The sequence below is a fragment of the Orcinus orca genome, chromosome 1 (assembly GCF_937001465.1).
Source record: "Orcinus orca chromosome 1, mOrcOrc1.1, whole genome shotgun sequence".
Lineage (NCBI taxonomy): Eukaryota > Metazoa > Chordata > Mammalia > Artiodactyla > Delphinidae > Orcinus > Orcinus orca.
In genome coordinates, this window is record NC_064559.1 from 201,692,802 (window position 1) to 201,714,196 (window position 21,395).

The window sequence follows — 21,395 nt, forward strand, 5'->3', positions numbered from 1 at the left end:
TGACATATCAAATAGCCCTCTGAATCTCTTAGGTCCCCTGAAAGACAAAAACCAGTAGGTGTCTAGGTATGACTGTGGGTGCAGCCAGGGAGAGAATGTCTCGATTCCTCGGCCAGCTCAGATGACCGTCCCCACCTCACACCCTCTCATTTCCAAGTTAGCTGGAAACAGTACACGAGAACGAGTGTGTCTGTCCCTGGCAAGAAATCACACTGCACCGCGTCAACCTCCCGCCCTCTTTCATATCGACTAATTGTCTGCTGAATTGAGAGACTTTTGAAAAGGAGGCTGATAATTGAAATTTCACATAATTACATTTTAAAATAATGCTTTTAGCTTCCCCCAACTTCAGTCAAAACTCCATCTTGTCAAAATAATCTTAAAGTTTTGGGGTTTTTTTTGTTAAACAAAGATTGATGAACTATCACTGGAAATCTCTTAGCTGCTAATTGCAAGTCAAGCCTCTTAGGGGCTTTTTTGGGGATATCTCTTTGACTTCTCTAAGTGATTAGTTTGGTCCTCTGCTTTTAAACTGTTCATTTTCCACTTCTTGGAGAAGAGTGAAATTTCTTCCCTGGTTTTAATTACAGACGGAGCGTTTTCCTCGGATAATATGGCGGGAGGCTGCGTGATAGGAGGCGGACCACTCTATTAATCAGGGACGGATCTAGTGTATGCTGAAGGCTTGTACCCTGTCATTACATTACCTTGTTGGTCTAATTAGTGGTATTACCCTCTGAACTGTGCGCGGAAGCTTAAAGAAATTCAACACATGCAGAAAACACGCTCGAGGGGAAAGCAAAGAAGGCCTGATAAAGCATTGCTCATCGTACCATGCGTGCTGCGGCTAATTTCTTCCGTGGTTACTACCTGAGGGTGGTAATCCTCCAGGGTGGGAGGGTGGAGGCACCCTCCAGGTAACACAGGCTGGGCTCATGCAGGCTTCTTAGAAATGGTAGTGTTGCTTGTGTTTTGGTTTCTGGCAGGGACCAGCAATTTACCTGTGGTATTTAATGTAAAACACCAGACATCACCTCATCAAAAACTAAATGTTGTTCCTGTTTGTTCAGGTGAAGTTTTGGGTAATGTCTGGTGGGAGCAGGGTGGGAGGTTGGGGTGGGTAGGTGGGAGGCTTGAGCTGAAGGGAAGGAGAAGGTCTTTCCCTCTAGAGTCACTAACGTACCTCAAAAATGAAAGGCTGAACTTGACGGTATTAATTACCACAAAGCCACAAGCTCCACCATTAGAGTGTAAACTCTTTGCAGACAGGGACCAGGTCATGTTCAGCACACGGTAAGGACTTAATAAAGGTTTGCTGAACGAATGAATGAACTCTCTTTACCGAGTCCTTAGCTGTCAAACGCACACTGTTCGGCCATGCACGGTCTATGGGGCTTTTGTTGAATCCTCAAAACTCTTTTTTTGTTTGGCAATTTAAAAATATATATTAAAAAACTGACATCCAAAGAAGTTAAGCAAATTTTCTAAGGTCGTATGGCTATTTAAGGGACAAACTCAGGATTAGAACCAGGTTTGTTGGATTCCAAACGCCTCCATTACAAGGTGAATCAGAATGACTAGATCAATGCATGATCTGAATTTCATTTCAGGTAAGGCTTAAATGGGGAAGTGGGGATTTTGACAGGTATTATTAATATTTTACAGAAGCATAAGAAATCTCAAGGTTACCTTATTTTGCTAAGTATGATACTGTTTATCACCGTTGTGGGTTTTTTTTAATGGCCCATGGAGGCCTAATATTAAACAAACCCATACTTTCCAATCAAAATATATCAATACAGTCTCCCCCCCTCCCAAGACGGAGTTTCAGCAGGCTCCCTTTTGGGGACTTTTGATTAGTCAACATTTATTAAATGTCCACTGGATTTCAAAAGAAGTCAGAAGCATTTCTGACCTCAAGAAGCTCACAAGGCAAAGGAGATTCTTCTTTTAAAATTGCCCCTTTGACTGATGCCAGGGAGGGGAGATGCTGACTTGGTAGCTGACCATCTACAATGGACGAGGTTGGAAGATTCTGGTCCCCATGCTCCCACACTTTATGCCCTGCCTAAGCAGGCTTTGTAAGGTTCCTTGGGATTTGCAGACTTGCACAGCCCAGTCTGCAAAGAGGCCTTTGGGAACCACTGTGGTCCTAAGAGGTAGTTAGGGGAGGAGGCGCCCCAGTGGTTTCTTATACTCCATTGTTTTGCAAACCAGAGAAGGCTAAAGGCACAGCAGAAGTTAGGAAAGTCAGAGCTTTACTTAATGAACATATGGATTAAACACATGTACCTTCTGCATTTAGAAGCAACAGAAATCTATCTGTGAAATGCAGCATATATTTTTCAAAAAAAATACGTTTGCAGCACAGTCACCCTGAAGACCCCGGCGAGGGTCTGGGTGTTACAGGCAGTAGCCCCACTCTTTCCACCCTCCAGCCCACTGATTAGCCCCATTAGCAGATGACAAGTGACTTGGCTGACCTTGGTCCAGTCCCCAGTAGACCAGTGCACAAAGGATTCAGCCTCCATCTCTAGTAATTGTCTTTTCCGTCGGCAGCTCCCCTGGGAGGTCAAAGCTCCAGCAAAGCACCCTCCCTGGAACTGCCCATCTGCTCTGTGGTCCTCCTCCAGGCCAACAAGGAAGTTCCTATACAGAGAGGCTGCCAGGATGGCTCCAGCTTTCAGGACAGGCAGAGGTGATGGAGATCCACCTATGCCACTGAACTAGCACATTGATGACGATGACGAAGACCCTTTCACTGAAGTTTAGTACGTGCAAGGGGCTCCCTGAGAGATTTCCATGTGTATCATCTCCTAGGATCCTCACAACAACTCCAAAACGTAGGTATTGTTATTATTTCCATTTTAGAGATGATGAAACTGAGGCTTAGTGAGATTATGTACTTTGCTCAAGGTCATACACAGTAAGTGGCAAGGCTGGGACTTGAACTCACAATGGTTTGATTCCAGAGCCTCTTACCCACTGAGGTAACCAGCTAGCTCCTACTACCCTACATCCCTCTTGGGCCATTTCTTTTGAATTTGTGGTGCTGTTCACTCACAGAATACAAATTTACTTTCAAGTTAAATCCTCGCAGCATGGGAATCCCTCAGTGATTATCTACACCAAAGCATCTTCCTGATGGCAGGGATTACCCACATGGAATTGAGGTTCGCTTCCAAGTGACCTGTTGGTAGGGACTCGGGGGGCAGAGTTCAATTCCTTTCCTCACCACTTATATACTGAGTAACCTTGGGCAGGGCCTTAGCTCACCTAAAAACCAAGGATAATCCCACACTAGTACCTCATAGGACTGTTGAGAAGGTTTAAACATGTAATCCACCTCAACAAAGGACACCAGTGTGTAGGTACGTAGTCAAGTATAATAAAAATTAAAGGTGCTTAGCACAATTCCTGGAATATAATAAGCTCTAAGAAACCAGAGCTACTATTATTTATTTACAAAGTCCCCAATCAAATTTTCACAGTCCATTTTAGCCAGAGATATTCTCTCTCCTTTGAACTTCTAAAGGATGTTCAAACTTCTCTTAGAAATTCCCTTTCCAACTTGTATTATGTAATTTATGCACATAATGTTTTCTCCTCTTTTAAAAAAATATTAGGTGAGAGCCTATTAGGTACCAGGCACTTCCAAGTGACTCTGCATTCACCATTGCATTCCAACCTCAAAGTGAGTTAGACTCTACTGTATTGTGCTGTTTCACAGATGGGGAAACTGAGGCCCAGGGAGGTTAAATAACTTGCCCAGGGCACATAGTAAGCAGGCAGTGAGGCGAGGACTCAATTCCAGGCCATCCACTCAGCAGCCTGGACTTGTCACTGTTTGTTGCTATAAACGCTAGACTGTAAACATCCCAGATAAGGATCTAGGTCCGAACTACTGCCCACCTTCACCATCCAGCACAGTGACGTCCCATACTAGGGACTCGGTAAGTATTGTAGAAAGAAAGGGAAAGTTTCTGCAGTTACACAGTCACGAGTTTCCTCTGACAACACGTGCCCAAAGTCTACACAGCAGGGCTCCCTCATGGACTGGCCAAGACCCAGGAAACCTATCCCAGCTTCCCGCTGGGAACACGGGGGCGGGCAAAGTGGACATTTTGCCAATAATAACAATGATGATAATTACAGTAATGATCGCAACCAACACTCACTGGTCGCTGCTGCTATGCCGCGCACCGCTATCTGTGCCTTCCATGAATGCACACGTTTAATAACCTCAGCAACTCTCAGAAGTGGGTGCTCTTATCAGCCCCATTTTACGCCTGAGGAAACTTTCAATTTAAATAGAATTTTTGGAGCTTCAAACAATTTCAAAGTTATCTAATTTTTCCGTTACGCTTATAATTTAGGGAGAAGCAGATGGCACACTTTCGGAGACAGCATACGCACACGTATAGATGTGTACATACACACACATATAGATGCGTGCATACACACACATATAGATGCGTGCAGACACACACATATAGATGCGTGCATACACACACATATAGATGCGTGCATACACACACATATAGATGCGTGCATATATACACACATACAGATGTGTGCATATATACATAGACCTTACCATTATACAAATGGGCAAACTGACACTTAGGTGAGGGTTACAGTAAATTGATCTGAGGAGCTGATCAGATCAGAATAAGCAAATCCATAGAGTCAGAAAGCAGTTAAGCGTCTGCCATGAGTATGGGGGGGAAGGGAGGTGAGTGACTGCTTAATGGTACAACCTTTTCGAGGTTGATTAGAAAGTTCTGGAACTAGATAGTGGTGATGGTTGCACAACATTGTGAATGTACTTAATACCACTAAATTGTATACTTTTAAATGGTTGAAATATTAAATTCTGTGTGATGAGTATTTTACCACAATAAAAAAAATACCTTTTTCATCGTACATGGGGTAAAATCCAGATTCTTTATCTTGGTTTACAAGAACCTTCCAGATCTGCCCTCTCCACCTGCACACTCACTCTCATTCTCTCTCAACTCCCACTATTTACTTCTCCCATCCCACCCAGACCTGGAGTGTGGCTACCCCCCCTCTGGGTCATGCATCACCCCACCGCACCTTTACTCCTGCAGGAAGCCCCACCCAGAGCCCCTCGTACACTTCCTGTGCCAAGAGAAGACCCGCTTGTCCTTCAGGACTCAACTCAAGCACAGCTTCCTGTGACGTCTGCAACTGAGACCTCACTTCCCCCTGGGCAAAGTGTCCCTTACTGACACTTTTACATACCTTGCAGGTACGACTATCATGGTACTCATCACAGTGTACTGTAATATATGCTTTCATACTAGAGAGGAGCACTTAATGCTGGTTAAAAATATAGGCTTTGGGGTCACCGGGCCACCGTCCAAATCTTAACTCTACCTGCCGTGTGAGCATGGACAAATTCCTTAACCACTTTGAGCCTCAGTCGCCTTGTTTGTAAAAGGAGGGCTAATAGTAATACTTGATGTGAGGGTCAAACACAGAAATACATAGACAGCTTTGAGAACGGTGCCTTGCCCTTCCGAAGCACCCAGTAAACGTTAGTGTCATTATTATCCCCTTCGTCACCATCATCCTCCCTCGGCGCCAGTAGCTTACCAGCTCCATGAGCCCAGCACAGGACCTGCCATAGAGCACACACGGGGCAATATTCCAGTGTGTTTCCACGGACATGGGCTATACAGCTTACAAGCCAGATCATGCAGCCCGAGTAAAACTGACCAAGTACAGGGAAGCCAGTGCTGGACTCAGCAGCCCCCTCTCGGCACTTAAGGACTTTCTTTGCTTCACGACGAGAGCTTGAAGTATCAGTAGGCAAGCTATAAGTAATGGAGAAAAAAAATAATGCAGAATTTAACTGAGGGTTTGTGAGTGCGTCAGTGGGGCGCTCTCTCCCGGGGAGGATGATGCACGAGCTGTCGGAGATAAGACTCTGGTCGGGCATATGTAAGGGGAGCGCAGATAGCAGTGGGCGCTCAGGGAGCCCCTTCTGCCACCGCCAAACGGGAAACCTCATAGATCAAACCACAGAATAAATGAGCACATTAAGGCTTCATACACTCTGGGATTTGTATTTGAAATGCCAAGATTCCTACTTAAACGAGCCCCTCCTTGAATGATTTTTTGCTGTTGCTTTCAAAAGAAGTCACTCTTTGGCACCACAGGTCTTCAGTGGGAGGCTCTGGGCCGTAGTTTTCAATACTCACAGCTGATATTTATGGAACCCTTAGCACATGTGTGCCGAACACTTAACACAGGGCTTCACGTATATTAACCCGCTTAATCTTTTTTTTTTTTTTTTTTTTTTTGCGGTACGCGGGCCTCTCACTATTGCGGCCTCTCCCGTTGCGGAGCACAGGCTCCGGACGCACAGGCTCAGCGGCCATGGCTCACGGGCCCAGCCGCTCCACGGCATGTGGGACCATCCTGGACCGGGGCACGAACACGCGTCCCCTGCATCGGCAGGTGGACTCTCAACCACTGCGCCACCAGGGAAGCCCCCACCAGCTAAATATTAACCAAACACAAAAGAAAAGAAATGAAAACCATTCACTGGGTCTTCCAGTTGATTTTAATTGCAGGTAATAAACCATTGCTAAAAGGAAGGTTTAGAGTAAGAAGGTGCCTATTAGCTTAGGGTGTTTGCAGTGGAACAGTGAAATGATTTTGTAAATGCCATCTTCTCTAATAAATCTGTATGCTACTGGAGAGATTAGGCCATTATCCAGCGCTGGCATAAATAGAAAATGAGATGAGGGATCACATGCTTGAGGGGTTTTAGGAGTTAGCCGGAGATGGGGCAGGGTGATGCTGGTTAGCGAATGCAGTTGGCCAATCAAATCATATTGGCCGAAATCTAGTTTAGGGCCAGTTTTGTTATTCTGACTCTAACCGGTGCTTTCCAATATCCATACCACGAAGCCACCATAGAAATTTCTGCCTAAATAAAGAAGGGTTTTCTTAAAGCCAAGGGTCCAGATCATAGATTTATCTGATTGTGTCACAGCGAGGCAGAGTTGAGTTTGAGGAACAGAAGAATCCCTTAAAATCAGAAGACTCAAGGCCTGGGGCCGTAGCCATACGTTTCCAAGGCACTTACTGAGCACCTAACTGCACATGGCATTGCTGAGAACCGCACTGCACAGGGCTGAACACATACGTCCAGGTAGATGCATTCTGTAGCTGCAGTCCCAAGCTGTGGGCCACAGAGACTCTGGGTGGCCAGAGAGAGTGACTTAGAGGAAGTCCAAAATCCACATGTCTCCAATGTGCTGCCTGTGGACAGAATGAAGCATTTTTATTGCATGTATGTGCCATTATCTTTCAAATATATGTAAATGCAGAAGAAGCAGCCGCTTAAGAATGTTACTGAATTCAATGCATTCTTTTGCATTTATGTATTTCCCCAGAGAAATAGGTAAAAAATACAACTGCTAATATGTAAGGGACAGAATTCACTGAAAATCTCTCTCTCTCTTTATCTCTCTCTCTCTGTCTCTCTCTCTCCATCATTAGAAAGAATATATGTAAAAATATGGATGGCAGAACATTAAATCCACATGTAAACCAATGCTGGAATAGCCATCTTGGCTAAAGTTTAAACCATTGAAAACTGGCTCCTGGCTAATGTTAGAAGCGTGTGCATGCTCACGAGGGAAGTGATCATTTTGTTGGTACTAGTTTGGGTACCTTATTATCTGTTTCATCTGAATACCACCTACTACCTCAGCCTGCCAGCCTTTGTGAGTTAAGCTTTTCAGTCCTTACCCTCCCTGTCCATTCTTGTGGCAGACATCTGTATGATTTCTCATATGACCATTTATGGATTCTGACCGTGACCTCAAATACAAGTCTAGGTACATGTGTGTTTAAAGGGCTGGAAAGCATACTCAGCAGGACATAAGAAGTCTGGCTCCTCCCAGGAGAAAGGCCTCTAAGCAACGCAAAGATATCAGGAGAAAGACCTGGGATCTGGGGGGGGAATCCAATCTTGCCTGTCCAATCTTGCCTATGGGGGACAGAAATCAGCTGGAGAAATAAAGAGAATTTCATTCCAAGGTGGGAGAATTCAGAGTTCAATAATATACTATGCTATTAATAATGAAGAGTTCTATCTATTGAATCCCAAAGTCCACCAAGCTTTGTGCCAGGCACACTATGTGTTATTCCATTAACCCAGGCAGTAATTTTCCCCCCAGGAAAAAACACTGGGCAATGTCTGAAGACTTTTTTGGTTGTCACGTTATAGGGGTGCTACGAGCATCTAGTGGTGTAGACCAGGGATGCTGCTAAACATTTTACAACGCACAAGTCAGCCCCCACGCAAAGAATTTTCTGGCCCAGAACGTCAACAGTGCTGAGGTTGAGAAACCCTGCACTAAACCATCCTAATCACTCTAGAAAGGAGGAATTATCGACCTCGTTATAGAGGAGGAAACAGAGCTGTAATGTCCCACCACCCAAGTCATATCGCCAGGATCTGGATCGGATGTGTTTCACTCCCTTCAACCCAGGTATCTGCTATATTATCTTGAAGATGGAAATGACCTCCTCATTTCCTAAATAAGGAAATTGAGGCTCAGATGCCAAGTGTCCTGCTCTGTATCTCACTGCTACTGGCAATTCTTTGTCCCTTCACAGCTCGAGGTCTGTAATGATGACTAATCACAAACGACTTCACCTCAGACCACGAAGCTGCCAACAAATGTCTCTTTCTCCTGTCCATTAACCATTACACCCCTAGTAATTAACTTCTTGTTTCTGCTCCTTTAACACTGTAATCTGGTGGTTTTATTGCTCCAATCTAATTCACTAGCTTAATCAATCATTATTAAGCTCCTTCTGTATGCTAAGCACTGTAAAGGTGCGGGATATAAATGGGTCAGAAGGCAAATGGAAGAGAACTGCAAGTTCAGGGGTTGGCAAACTATACTCCAAGGAATGCCTGTTTTTGTAAATAAAGTTTTATTGGAACACAACCACGCCCATTTATTTACCTATTGTCTACGGCTGCTTTCACATTACAGCAGCAGAGCTGAGGAATTATGACAGATATCCTATGGTCCCCAAAGCCTATAATATTTACTATCTGGCCCTTGGCAGAAAAAGTTTGCCAACTCCTACACTAGCTCCATCATTCAAGCCACAAGAGCAAGCACTGAAGTGAACTCCCAACTGAATCAAGAAGCACTTTCTTTCATCTCCACGTGCAGCTATAATATCTATTGTCAGTGGCAGGAATCCGAAGTGTTTAATGCTAATACAAATCTAAAACTCAAAAACACTGGGCAATGTCTAAAGACTTTTTTGGTTGTCACACTGTAGAGGTACTACAAGCAAACATTTTGATCCTAAAAATACTTTCTGCTCTTCTAGAGCCTATTATAAATAGATCTTCAAATGCATTTCAAATGTGTATTATTTCTATTTTCCTATCAGAGGTTTGGGAAGCCTTTAGCGACTGTTCCTCGTCACACTGAAATGAAACAGAGATCAGAGTCCCAGCCGATAGATTAGCTGCTTAGGTGTCAGTTAACTACAGCGGGTTGTCTGCTGCGCTGCAGAGGCCTCCGGGCTGATACTTCCTTTCCACTCTCCTTGGGTGCACAGCAAAAGACCCCATTCTGATTTTCCCTGAGTTTTCTGCCACACTGTCGGACTTCAGTCTGTGGATGAGATTCCACTGATCTGAGTTCAAGGTTTAGATGTGAGCTTGGAGCAGCAGGAGGTCCACCAACTATTCAGGCAGTTACAGCCACAGCAGCACTGAGAACACGTGCCTGCACAGCCAACAGTTTAGGTGGACAATTGAAACCAACATGTTTTGGACGGATGTTAACTCAAAGACTCTGATAAAAGAGATCCTAAAGGTTCCAAAGTGCCTCCCTGAAGGGACAGTGAAGAGAGAGAAATTAGGCAGATTTACTGATGGCTACATCCTGCCCCCGACACTCAGAGAGTACACACACATCCACGTGCTAAGACCATAGGTCCCCTCACAGACGTGCTTCTCATATTCAAAAATCCTAAACGACGATGGTGTCAGGTGGAAAAAATTGTCCTCCATACGAAAGTCATTCCCAGATCCAATAAGACAATCAGGAAGTTCCCCGGGTGCAAACCTGCTCTGGTTGACAGGTCTCTAACTGCTTTTAGGGGAGGCCAGAAGAAGAGAAATGCTACGTTCAGGCATGAATAAGATAGGTCATTGAAAGAGAAGTCAAATGACTGAAAACCCCACGGAGAGGATGAAAGAATTTAGTGTAAAAAATAAGATTAAATCTGTAAAACTGGATTGTCCCTTTACCATGGGTAGACGTTGGATATGGGAGCTCAGAGTATGAGAGCACAGTCTTGGGGTGACGGTGTCACCATCCAGGTCTTACAAGACAGGGCGGCCCATGCTCAAGAGGGCTTGGCCAAGGCAAGGTCAGATCTCACCCAATCATAAGTTCCAGGGCAGCCCTCTGCCACCATTGTGCAGTCACGGTGGGATCTTGCAGTGGGAGAAAGAGAGGACAATTTGGTTCAATGACAAGCTCAACAATCTTGAACAAATCAGTTTAAATCACTGTCCCTCAGTTTCCTTATTTGAGAAATAGATTGCTGTGTCTACTTCAATTCCATCCTATGGGCCAGTTGGTAGGATCCACAGAGACAATGCCTGTGCAAGTCTCTGTATACCACAAAGATCTGCAAAGATCTACAAAGATCTGGGTAGTGATATGCTCTAGTGTTTCCCTAGTGCCTCCTGGGTGCAAAGGAAAGAAGAGTGGATAAAAGCAGCAGAACCCTGGAAAAAGGATTCTGAGCATTGGCTTTTGCTAGATGGATGCTAGACCATCCATCCATCCATCCATCCATCCATCCATCCATCCATCCATCCATCCTCATGGTCTAGCATGAGGATGCTAGACCAAGCTTTTGCTTTAGAGGCAAGGTGATAACACTGAAAGTGTTGAAGGGTGTGTTTTGAGTTATCCCATGGTGGAACCAACCCATGAATTGACCAGCTGAGTTTTAACAAGGTTCTATTCTATTGGTCCATGATATTGACCCACACCGTAGAAAATCTGGCCAGAAATAATGATCCTTCTCCAGAGGACTTCCATTAAGACTTGAACATGCCTCCTTGCAGGGCTGCCTGGTACCATGTCGAACTGTGAACAGAGCAATCCGAGCACGTCTGCTAGCTAACGGGCTAACAGTCTCTACAGAATGGCAGCCAGGCCTTGCCTTTCTGTTAACTCCCAAATCTAAAGCTGTGTCGAGAAATAGTCCCGGTTTTTTCTTGCTTCACATGGTAAACCTTGTAGGAACAGGAAAAGCAATCTACTTGATGAATGCATTAATTAAGATAATCAGTATGCATATAATCACAGGTCAGTTCTCCCCAGCCATCATTCATCAAGCTCTGTGGTGCCACAACTGCACTCTCCAGGGTCAGTATCAAATTTCTAAATTTCATACCTTGCCATCGTCAGGAAATGGCGAGCACAGAATTCCAAATGGCAAGAATGAGGGGGAAAGGGTGACATAAATCCCACTGTGTTCCAAGTTGCACTTACTGAATTAAAGACACCATCCTCAATGGTTTCAAAAAAATTCAAGTTAATCAAGGAAAATGAACTAATTCATTTGTTGCAGCTGACAAGGAGCGCCAGCCTTGGCCAGGAAGATAATATATATAAGGGGTGAGTTTATTTTGAAAGATGCAGAGCTACACCTGCATTGAAATTCATATCTTTTCTTGTTCTCTTTGGAAAAGAAAACCCAACTATTATTCAATATCTAAACCCTATATCATGCACATCTTCTTTCTCCTTAAGAAATGCTCTTTGAGGGAGAAGGTCCAAGCCAGCCTCTATTCTCTGCAGTATCCAATCCCAGCCTACCCCCAAAGTTGCACTCTAATAATCTCTCATGGGCAGTTTAACCTTAGTAGAGAAATTAATGTATTTTCCCAGCATGCTTTTCTTACATATTGCCACTGTCATGTACATCTGTGAAGGCTTCTGTATTTGTCACTTCATCATCTATTTTCCCATTACACCTGTCTAGACCTTTATTATAAAATGTAATTATACTTCCATGTCAGTCACACCTACTAGCCTAAGAGCTCCAAGATAACTTGCTCCATATCTTATTAAATCTGTGGTCCCTGAACCTATGTACCCAATCTCTCAAGCTAGATGGAGACAGAGAGAAGAAAGGAGGAAAGGAAGAAAAGAAAAAAGAAGGGGAGTGGGAGGGTTGGTCTGGAAGCAAAAAGACAAAGCCATCCTCCTGGCATGTCTTTGTGCTGCCTGGCACAATATCTCAATATTCTTTTTTTTTTTAATTTATATTTGGCTGTGTTGGGTCTTCGTCGCTGCATGCGGGCTTTCTCTAGCTGTGGTGAGCAGGGACTACTCTTCATTGCAGTGTGCGGGCTTCTCATTGCGGTGGCTTCTCTTGTTGTGGAGCATGGGCTCTAGGCACACGAGCTTCAGTAGTTGCAGCACGTGGGCTCAGTAGTTGCAGCACACGGGCCCTAGAGTGCACGGGCTTCAGTAGTTGTGGCACATGGGCTCAGTAGTTGCGGTGCGCAGGCTTAGTTGCTCTGCGGCATCTGGCATCTTCCTGGACTAGGGATTGAACCCGTGTCCCCTGCATTGGCAGGCAGATTCTTAACTACTGTGCCACTAGGGTAGTCCTCAATATTCTTGCTGTAGTGAAGCAGGCGGGCTCCAGGGTCAGGTGAACCTGTGTTCCAATCCAGCAGATGACCACTGTCTAGATCTCGGAAAAGCAACTAAACCTTTCTAAGCCTCAGTTTCTTCATTTGTAGAATGGAGGCGAGAACATTATCTAACTCGCTGTGATAGGAAGTCAGATGAGAAAATGTCATCAATCACACCCCACAGGGTCTGGGAAAGTCCAGAAAAAAAAAAAAAAGCCTCAACAGATGCTGACTATTGCTATCACTATCCTCTTGGATCATCTTCAAAGTCTCTGCAGCTCCCCAGTTCTGATCCTGGAACAGCCCTTTTCCTAAAAATGAGTCAACCCCCTGCTAAGAAGCTCTGGGGGCCACTGTCCCCTTTCCTTGAAACTTTCAGTCCTCTATGTGGCTCCCTCCAGCTGAAGCCCAGCAGCGAGGCAGAGAGAAGGGAGATTCTCACATTTGAACAGGGTTCAGCCACTGAACTGCCCTCTTACCTCTGGCCACACACCAATCCTTCCTGGCTACAGACTCTCCGGCAGTGACAAAGCATCTTTCGTACAGTGGAGCTCTGAGGATTTATGATGAATGACTTAGTGTCTGACATGCAAATCCTAACTATAATTGCCACAACGCCAGCTTTAGAACAAAAATGATTTCTTGGGCAGGAATGGGAAAAACTATGCAAAGCTGTACAGCATCCTGGCTGGGACAACAGGCAGTCTCTGGAGGCACATTTACTTGGGTTTATATCCTGGCTCTGCCACTTGCTAGCTTGGTGACCCTGGGCAAGTCACATAACCTTTCTGGGCCTCAATTTTCTCATCTGTAAGGTGGCAAACCCAGTACTCACCTGAGAAGGTAGTTAAAAGGATTAATTGAGATAATACAGGGAAGGGGTTGAGAACAGTGTTGACATATGGCAAATAAACACAATTAAAACCATCTACCATTAAACAAATGATCTTCATGTAAAACATGACAAGTCGACCGAATTCCGCACACTGTAATTTAAAAATCATGGATTTATTCATTCATTCAGTCAGTCAACAACTATTTACTGGGCTCTTGCTATGTGCCAGGCACTGTTCTAGGTGCTGTGAATGGAGCAGAAAACAAACAGATGAAACTCTCTGCTCTCACAGAGCCGCCATCTTAAGACTCACAACTGGGGTATCCTCTAATGCCCGGCATACAAAGTGGTTCTCAGCCAGGGATGACGTGGCCTCCCAATGGACATTTGGAAACATCTGGAGACATTTTTGGTTGTTACAACTGGGGTGTGGAAGGTTCTACTGGCATCTAGTGGGCAGAGGGCAGGGACGCTGCTAAACATCCTACAATGCACACGATGTCCCCCCCCCCCAACAAAGAAGTATCCTGCAAATGACAACAGTGCCAAGACTGGGAAATCCTAGTGTAAAGGAATCTGTGAGTAGTTATACGTCTTTTGTTGGGCGTGGTCTTGGGCCACTGGGGGCCACCGAGGCCACTGGGAGAGAACTCGGAAAGGGGGAAGATATGGGTAGGAGGGAGAATAATAGGACCACAGGATACCAGCTTTGCTTGGAATCATCCTTCCCAAGAGAGAATGCATTCAAAGTCTGAGAAGTAGGAGGCCCCAACGCCGGGATCAATATGGTTCTTTTCATCGGGGACAAGTGACCCTTCGGTTGCTAACCTTGTAAGCAGGACCCAATTCCCTCTTTGTCGGTTAACCTCACACTTAAGGGAGAGGGATTCCTGCTTCCCTATGGTTTCATGTAAGGACCCAGAAATTACCATCAGTTTAGGAAAACATTAATTAAGAATGGAGACAAGCCTATAGCTCCGTCAACCTTCCTAATGAACAAACCGAAAGATACTTCTGATTTAGGAGACAATACAGGTTTAAAGAGCAGAGAGCCTCGGTGGGTTTGAATTCCTGGATCAGTCACTACCAGCCGAGTGACCCTGGGCATCAAAGTGAGATGAGTAAGGGCACGGACTCCGGAGCCAGAGCTTGGTCGCTTAATGGCTCTCTGGCAAGTAACAGATCATTTTCGTGCCTCGGTTTTCTCATACGTAAAATGGGTACAATGGTACCTGCCTTATAAGTCATTACAAAAATTAAATGCATTAATTCAGAGAAGCACTTAGAACAGTACCTAGCTCCAAGCAAGACTATGTCAAAGCTTGCTGTCATCATCACCTTCGTTGTCATTACTATGTCATGGTAGACAGGTGACCTAACCTCTCTGGGTCCCAGTCAGTTTCCTCTTTTCAAAAATGGGCAAAACAGTTGTCACTTCATTGGGCTCCAGATACATTTATGCATGTTAAGCACTCGGGAAGATACGTGACATGTTGGAAGTCCTTTTTGTTATTATTTATTGAAAAGTTTGACAAAGCACTGACACTAGTTCTAATTTAGTCCTACATTACACTATTCACCTTCACTGAAAATTACATGGTATCAGGATGGTTCCAGAACCCCCAAGAGGTGAGCTCCGAGAACCATAATGAAGTACCCAAGGTGAGTGTAAACTATTAGCTCCGGACCCACCTTCCTGTAGAGGGCACTTTGCTCTTAATGATCCACATTACTTCAAACGATCTGCAGAGCTGAGACAATATCAATCCGGCGCTTGCTCTGGTGGAAGAGAAGAGAAGGGGTAGGAGCTGGGCGGGTAGCCCCTCCTCCCATTTCTCTCCATCCTCCCAGCCCGACTGCCCATCACAGAAGGGGCAGAGGCCTCAGGGGGCGCTTTGCTGGTAGACCTGCCTGTTACAAGCTCCATACGAGCTTTCGTGCTAGGGTCTCAATTCATTGGAGGGTGAAGGGGACAAGGGCTTTTCAGAAGTCTGACCCAAAGGTCCAGCAAGTCGACAAAGACACTAAAACAAGTTGAGAACCAATGATATCCCATCACACAGAAGCCACCTGCTCAAACAGTTGTCCTTGCCAAACTCACTGAAACTACATTCAGCTTCTTTCATGTTTCTAGCAGCTCGGGATTTCAAGGGGGAAGCAAGAATGCCCACAGAGCACAGGCTGGAGCCTGCCACCGAGATCTGAGTTTGCATCAAACAAGCAAGAATGTTCTGGTCTCATCCAACCACATGGGAAAGAAGAAGAGATTCCTTTGCCTGGTCTCCCTCCAGCTTCTCCACAGTCAAGATGGGCCTGGCAGGGGACCTTGAGGATGGTGACATGAGCCAGTGGGACGCTTACCTGCCCCGAATTGTCAGGAACAATCCGCGGCAATGGACGGTCACCCTCTTGGCTTCAGGGAAGCTGTCTTTTCCTAAAGGATTCTGCCTGAACCCTCTTTGCCTGCATTTCTGATGACTAGGACATTGCAATGACTGCTGTTGGTGGCTTCCCTTGTCATCCCATGTGTTACTCACCCTAATATCCAACCCAAACAGTATGGACTAATTTTCATTTACAAGATCACTTAAAAACCCATTCCCTGGCCTCAGCAGGCAGAGCGAGTTCCATTCTTGCCTGACGGACGGCAGGGGGTGAGAAGCCAAGCACTAATGCTCACACAAACCAATACTGGAAAAGGTCTGAAAAGAACTGAGAAATTCATGCTGATTTCACTTTCCTTAGCTATGTAACTCAGGAATAAATATAAATGAAATATGCAATGAATATGGCCGGGACCCAGGCTTGACCTTCTGGGCCCCATATGACTTGCATGGTGAGCAGGCAGTGTTTCAACGAGCACCCCCCACCCGCCAAGGCCATTTGCTAGAAGCTCACTGGCAGCCAGGAAGTCACAAATTATAAGCTACAGGATTCCTCAAAAGTGCCAGCAGTCTTGGGGAGTAGAGGGGGTAAAGGCATGGGGAGAACATGCCTTGTCTTATGCTGGGAGGATGTGTGACTAGGCTCCTATTATAAAAATCAGATTGGCTCAAACTTAGTATCAAAGAAGTTTTGAAAAACCTCAGTAAATCCTGAAATGCTGGAAGTGTGAAATTAACCAGAACCATAAACTTGACTTAAGGGCATTTTCCAAAGACAATGGAAAGACAGTAAATCACAGTCAATCAATAACTAATTTCAACTGGGCTGTGCTGATCTGTACCTATTCTCTTTGGGACCATGCATGGTGATTTTCAGGAAGAATTTTGAAGTCCCATCTCATGACAGCCTACCAGATTAGGAAAAGACAGACAAGCCTCTTACAGCCCATTGATACCGCTGGAAAACCAAGCCATGGGTACTGGATGAGCTCTGTAACTTACAGGTGAGCTAACAAAAGGGCCCCCGAGATTCTGCCACATTTTGTTCCATCCTCTCTGCCACGTGAAAATCCTCTTCTCAAAAAAGATAAACGTCTGCTTGGGAAAACAAGAGTATGTAGAGGCAGAACAAATTGGGAAGGGGATGCCAAAGGGGATCCCCAAAGGGGATGCTTTGATTTTGAAAAGCAACAGTGTCTAGCATCTCTGCAGACGACTCACACATTCGACTCAGTCCCAAGGTAATTTATACTTCACCGAAGAGTTTCCAGTGTTACAGTAATGCTAGATAAGAGCCATCAGCCCTGAAGTAACAGCCTATTTTAATGCCTGGGGAGAAAAAAAATAAAACTTGCATCTATTTATGGAAATTTACAAAGGTGTAAGAAAATGACACTTTTCCCCATCCCCATCTAACAGATGCAGTAAACAGTAAGTCCTCAACACCCAGGAAAGATGCTATGAGCATTTCCACTTACGTAGGCATATAAATACAATTATTTCCTTAAAAAAACAAACCACAAAAATATTGGCAGTAGGTATACATCCTACTGGGCGTAGGTATTTTATGTTATATACAGTTAAACACCTATTTGAATTGGGTACGATGGAACTTAATTGTTTTATTCTACGCATAGCAAAGCAACCAACTGAATCTAATATTAGCCCTTCATCAGATAAAACATTTTCAGAGAAACAAACTGCTATATTTTCCCCTCAAAGAATAGCAAGCATTTTAAACACATTTCCCAGAGATGTTACGCCGAGGAAAACAGCTTAGAAATGTGACTTTAAACAAATCCGTTATCTGGCTACCAACAACAAGACAAATTGGAACAACTGCCTGGCTCTGTTCTTTCCAACGCTCCTTCTGTCCACCTGTCAAAGGCAGTTGTGACCCCACCAACCTAAGAGGCAGCTCTGGAGCCTTGAGATGCGCCACCCTGCGCGGATGCCCTGTGCTCCGCATGCCAGCATCCTCATTAGGGATTATCCGACTCACTTGAAGCAGGGAGAGAGGAGATGGGCTGGCTGCCAAGCGTTTCTTTCAACACAGATTCTGAAAGAAGATCCTGCAAAGTGCCGAAAGCCCAGATTTTCAGCAGTTCACTTTCTAGACTCTGTTACGTAGCAACCATGCCAGCTCACGGAGGGTACCAACCAAGTTAATATTTTGTTTAAATGACACACTCCATTAACTCTCTAGGAAAACCCAAGTTTTCTTCATCAACTTACCTACTGTCAGATAGCCTCACTGGAACAAGACATCCACTGGTGGATTGGTGAGCTTCTTTAATTTATTAACAAAAAAATTTTTAACAAAAAAATCTGAAAATGGATCTAACAGTTTCTCAGCAGGGAGAGCAAAAGGTGACCCTTCCCTGTAACCATTTGGGCTAATATTATTAAAAGGAAATTAGCAGGCACTTAATATGTACATAATGTCCTTTAGTTAAAAGATGACTTATACAGTTGCATTTTGAAAGATACTCATTTCATTCAAAACCTTGATTTGAAAAGTGATAACTCAATAACACTGCTCATAGGGTTTGAGCCCATTGACTTGCACCAACACAGACAAAATAAAAACAGAAGACTCATTCGGAAGAATTAGGAACCCCCAGGAACCGAGCTTCTGTGAGCCTTCCTGGAGGCATATGACAAAGAAGCGTGAGAAGCCAATGAACCACACTTTGAAATTAACTTGAGAGCCCGGTGCTTCCCTTTAGGAATACGAAAGCACTAGCAAAAGAAACTACCAGACCACCTCTGCAGAAGGTTTCGGTTCCAGCAGAATGCTGCCACATGTCTTGAGAACACAAAACAAAACAAAACAAAACAAAAACAAAACCCAAAACACTCACAGAGGCTAAATAATGTAAAAAGTACTGTATTGAGGAACTGTTGCCATAGATAAGGAAACGACGCCCACTGGATTTACATGGGGGTCTTGTTTTCTTTTCAACCATCACATCAGTTTAAATTGACATCAATTTAGAGGGGTATGTGGCCAACCATTAAGCTGAGTTAAAATCTTCAACATTTTATTTTCTGATTATAAAATCATTAAACTCCCCCTAGTAAAGGTTTTGAAAAATACCAATGGTACACAGAGGAAAAACCAAAACCATCCTTCATCCAACCACCCACAGACAGCCCCTGGCCTGGGCAGGCATGTTTCTAAGAATATGAGGAAGCTGCTGGTTTGGTGTGTTTTTAGGGATATCAAGAAATCCAAAAGCCATTTTTCCATTTCCACAGCCTTGTGCATTTTTGTAGGAAAAAACAAAAAGGAAACAGTCCCCTCTTGCTCCACTACAACAATTCAACCATCAGCCAAGTATCACAATTTCCAAGTTGAATGTGTAGATCATTGCAGCACCGACCTCTCCTTAGCATGCTCAGACTGCAACTAGACCCAGGACTCAGATAAAAGCCACTTAACTTTTCCTCCGCTGAGAACGAGGCGGATGGTGGGAAATGAACTAGCCTTGTTCAGTCCCCCATACCATGACTTTTGATTCTCAGCAAAATGCCAGTTTTGCGCTATTTCTTTAAGGTTGAAAGAGTCCCTGCCTATAAAAAGTAAAGCATGACCATGCAGTCTAACTTCCCTTTTTTGCCCGGGTGCCAGCAGAGAGCATCTTCCACACACAATGACATAACAAGGGATAAATGATAGAATAACCAGATACCCACCTGGAAAACTGTGCAGCAAGCCCCAGGCTCACAACACCTTCCCACCATAACGTCATGCTACTTTGGTACCAAATTACTGCCCCAAGACTCTTGACGGACTCCTGAAGTACCAAGTTAAGATCTGACTTGGAATTGAACATACACTGCTAATGTTCAGGCTTAACATCTCACAGCAAAAAAAACCAAGCACACCTACCCCAGCAAGGTAAAGAGGAAACAGAAGCTGATGGAGAGAAGGCATTAATATGAAAACAGACTCTCTCTCTCTCAACACTTAGGAGAAGCCTTTGAAATAATAACAGAACTAGAAAATATTTCTAAGCCACTGAGCCTTTGGTACCTCATACTTCATCAAGTGACATATTTACACAAGTGGCCCTCCTGGACTGGATATTTCTTCTGTCATATTCTGGATTTCAGCTGTTTAGCTTACAATCAAATGACATTAATAACCGGTGACAACGTTTCTTAAAGGGCAATTAGGCAAAAAAAGAAAAGACATCCTGAAAATCCAGCCTACCCTTTTACTTTTTAATTCACAGAAACCAAACAGTATTTTTTTTCTTTTTTTTCAGGGGATGCTTCCTCCACCTTTAACCCATGCATGAGGGTTTCAGAGCTTCATCACTGCCAATGTCAACATAGACTGTCCTTATTTTCCCCTCCTCCTAACTGCAAAGAGTCCCTTCAAGCGGCGGCTACCTGGAAATCCACCATCTAAGCCTTCATTTCGCCAGGAGCCCATCACTCAGCCTTTGAGGTCTAAGATTTCCCCCCCTGGAAAGTGCTCACAGTGTTTATATTTGCTGGAAATTTAAACTCCCTGCTGAGCACAGCATCTACTGTTGCATCGATATATTCCACTGCCTGCGCGATCTCAAATGGGGAGAAAATAAAGTCCAGATGCAATCGAGACAAGGGATTTGGCATCCGTGGAGAAAAGTGCAAACCAGTCCAATCCTCTACCCCAAGCGCGGCAGCAGAGTCTGGAGCTCCCTCTCCGGGAGTCATTCCAAAGGAAGGAGCCTCCGGAACTGGGGGGAGCTGTGGCATTCACCCCTGCCGCGGGTGAGGGCAAAGGCCCGGGCATGAAAAGTTTGCCCAAGGAGCTGGGGGCTGTGTGCCATCTGAAGGGCACTTTCTGCTGCCGGTAGGGACGCGCCGGCTGAGCCTCGCTCGCGCTGGCCAGGACAGGCGTGACCGTGTGAACCCGGGCGCAGCGTGCACCCGGGTTTTCGTTAATGACAGCAGCCTGCAACTCCCAGCAGGGGAGCAGCGCTGGCCACCGCCGGGCGGAAAGGGTTACAAGCCACAATGCAAGGCGGTTTCGCCGCGGCCGTGGGGGCACCGAGTCCCCGGCCCCCTCCGGGTCCGGGTCCTGCTCTCTCGCCTCTCCTCCGCCCCGGCCGCCGTACGATCCCTACCTTGCGCGCTGTGCTGGTGGTTCTCCATGTTCGCCGCCGCCGAGTCCGCCGCCGCCGAGGCGCTGGCCGCTGCTCCCGGGCCCGGGCCGGGGCCGCCGCCGCCGCCGCTCAGTTCCGCCAGTCTCCGGTTGGTGGCCGTGAGTTCGGCTCGCAGGTTGGTCATCTCCTGGCTGGCCGACTGGACCGCCCCATCGATGCGGAGCGCGAGCTGCTTATTGTCTTCCATCATGCTCAGGATTTTGGCCTGGGGGCGACAGAGGTGACAAAGAGCTGCATGATGCGCCGGGGGCGCGCGGCCGGGCACCCCC

General features: G+C 45.4%; 1 protein-coding gene across 2 annotated transcripts in view; it reads right to left on the reverse strand.

Moving 5' to 3' along the window:
* Nucleotides 1-21,395, reverse strand: part of KAZN (kazrin, periplakin interacting protein) — a 1,133,108-nt gene that overhangs the window by 440,112 nt on the left and 671,601 nt on the right. For both annotated transcript variants that reach the window (XM_049696036.1, XM_049696026.1), the window contains exon 3: nucleotides 21,088-21,331. In XM_049696036.1, the coding sequence (XP_049551993.1) occupies nucleotides 21,088-21,331 (244 nt within the window). The remainder of the gene's footprint in view (nucleotides 1-21,087; nucleotides 21,332-21,395) is intronic.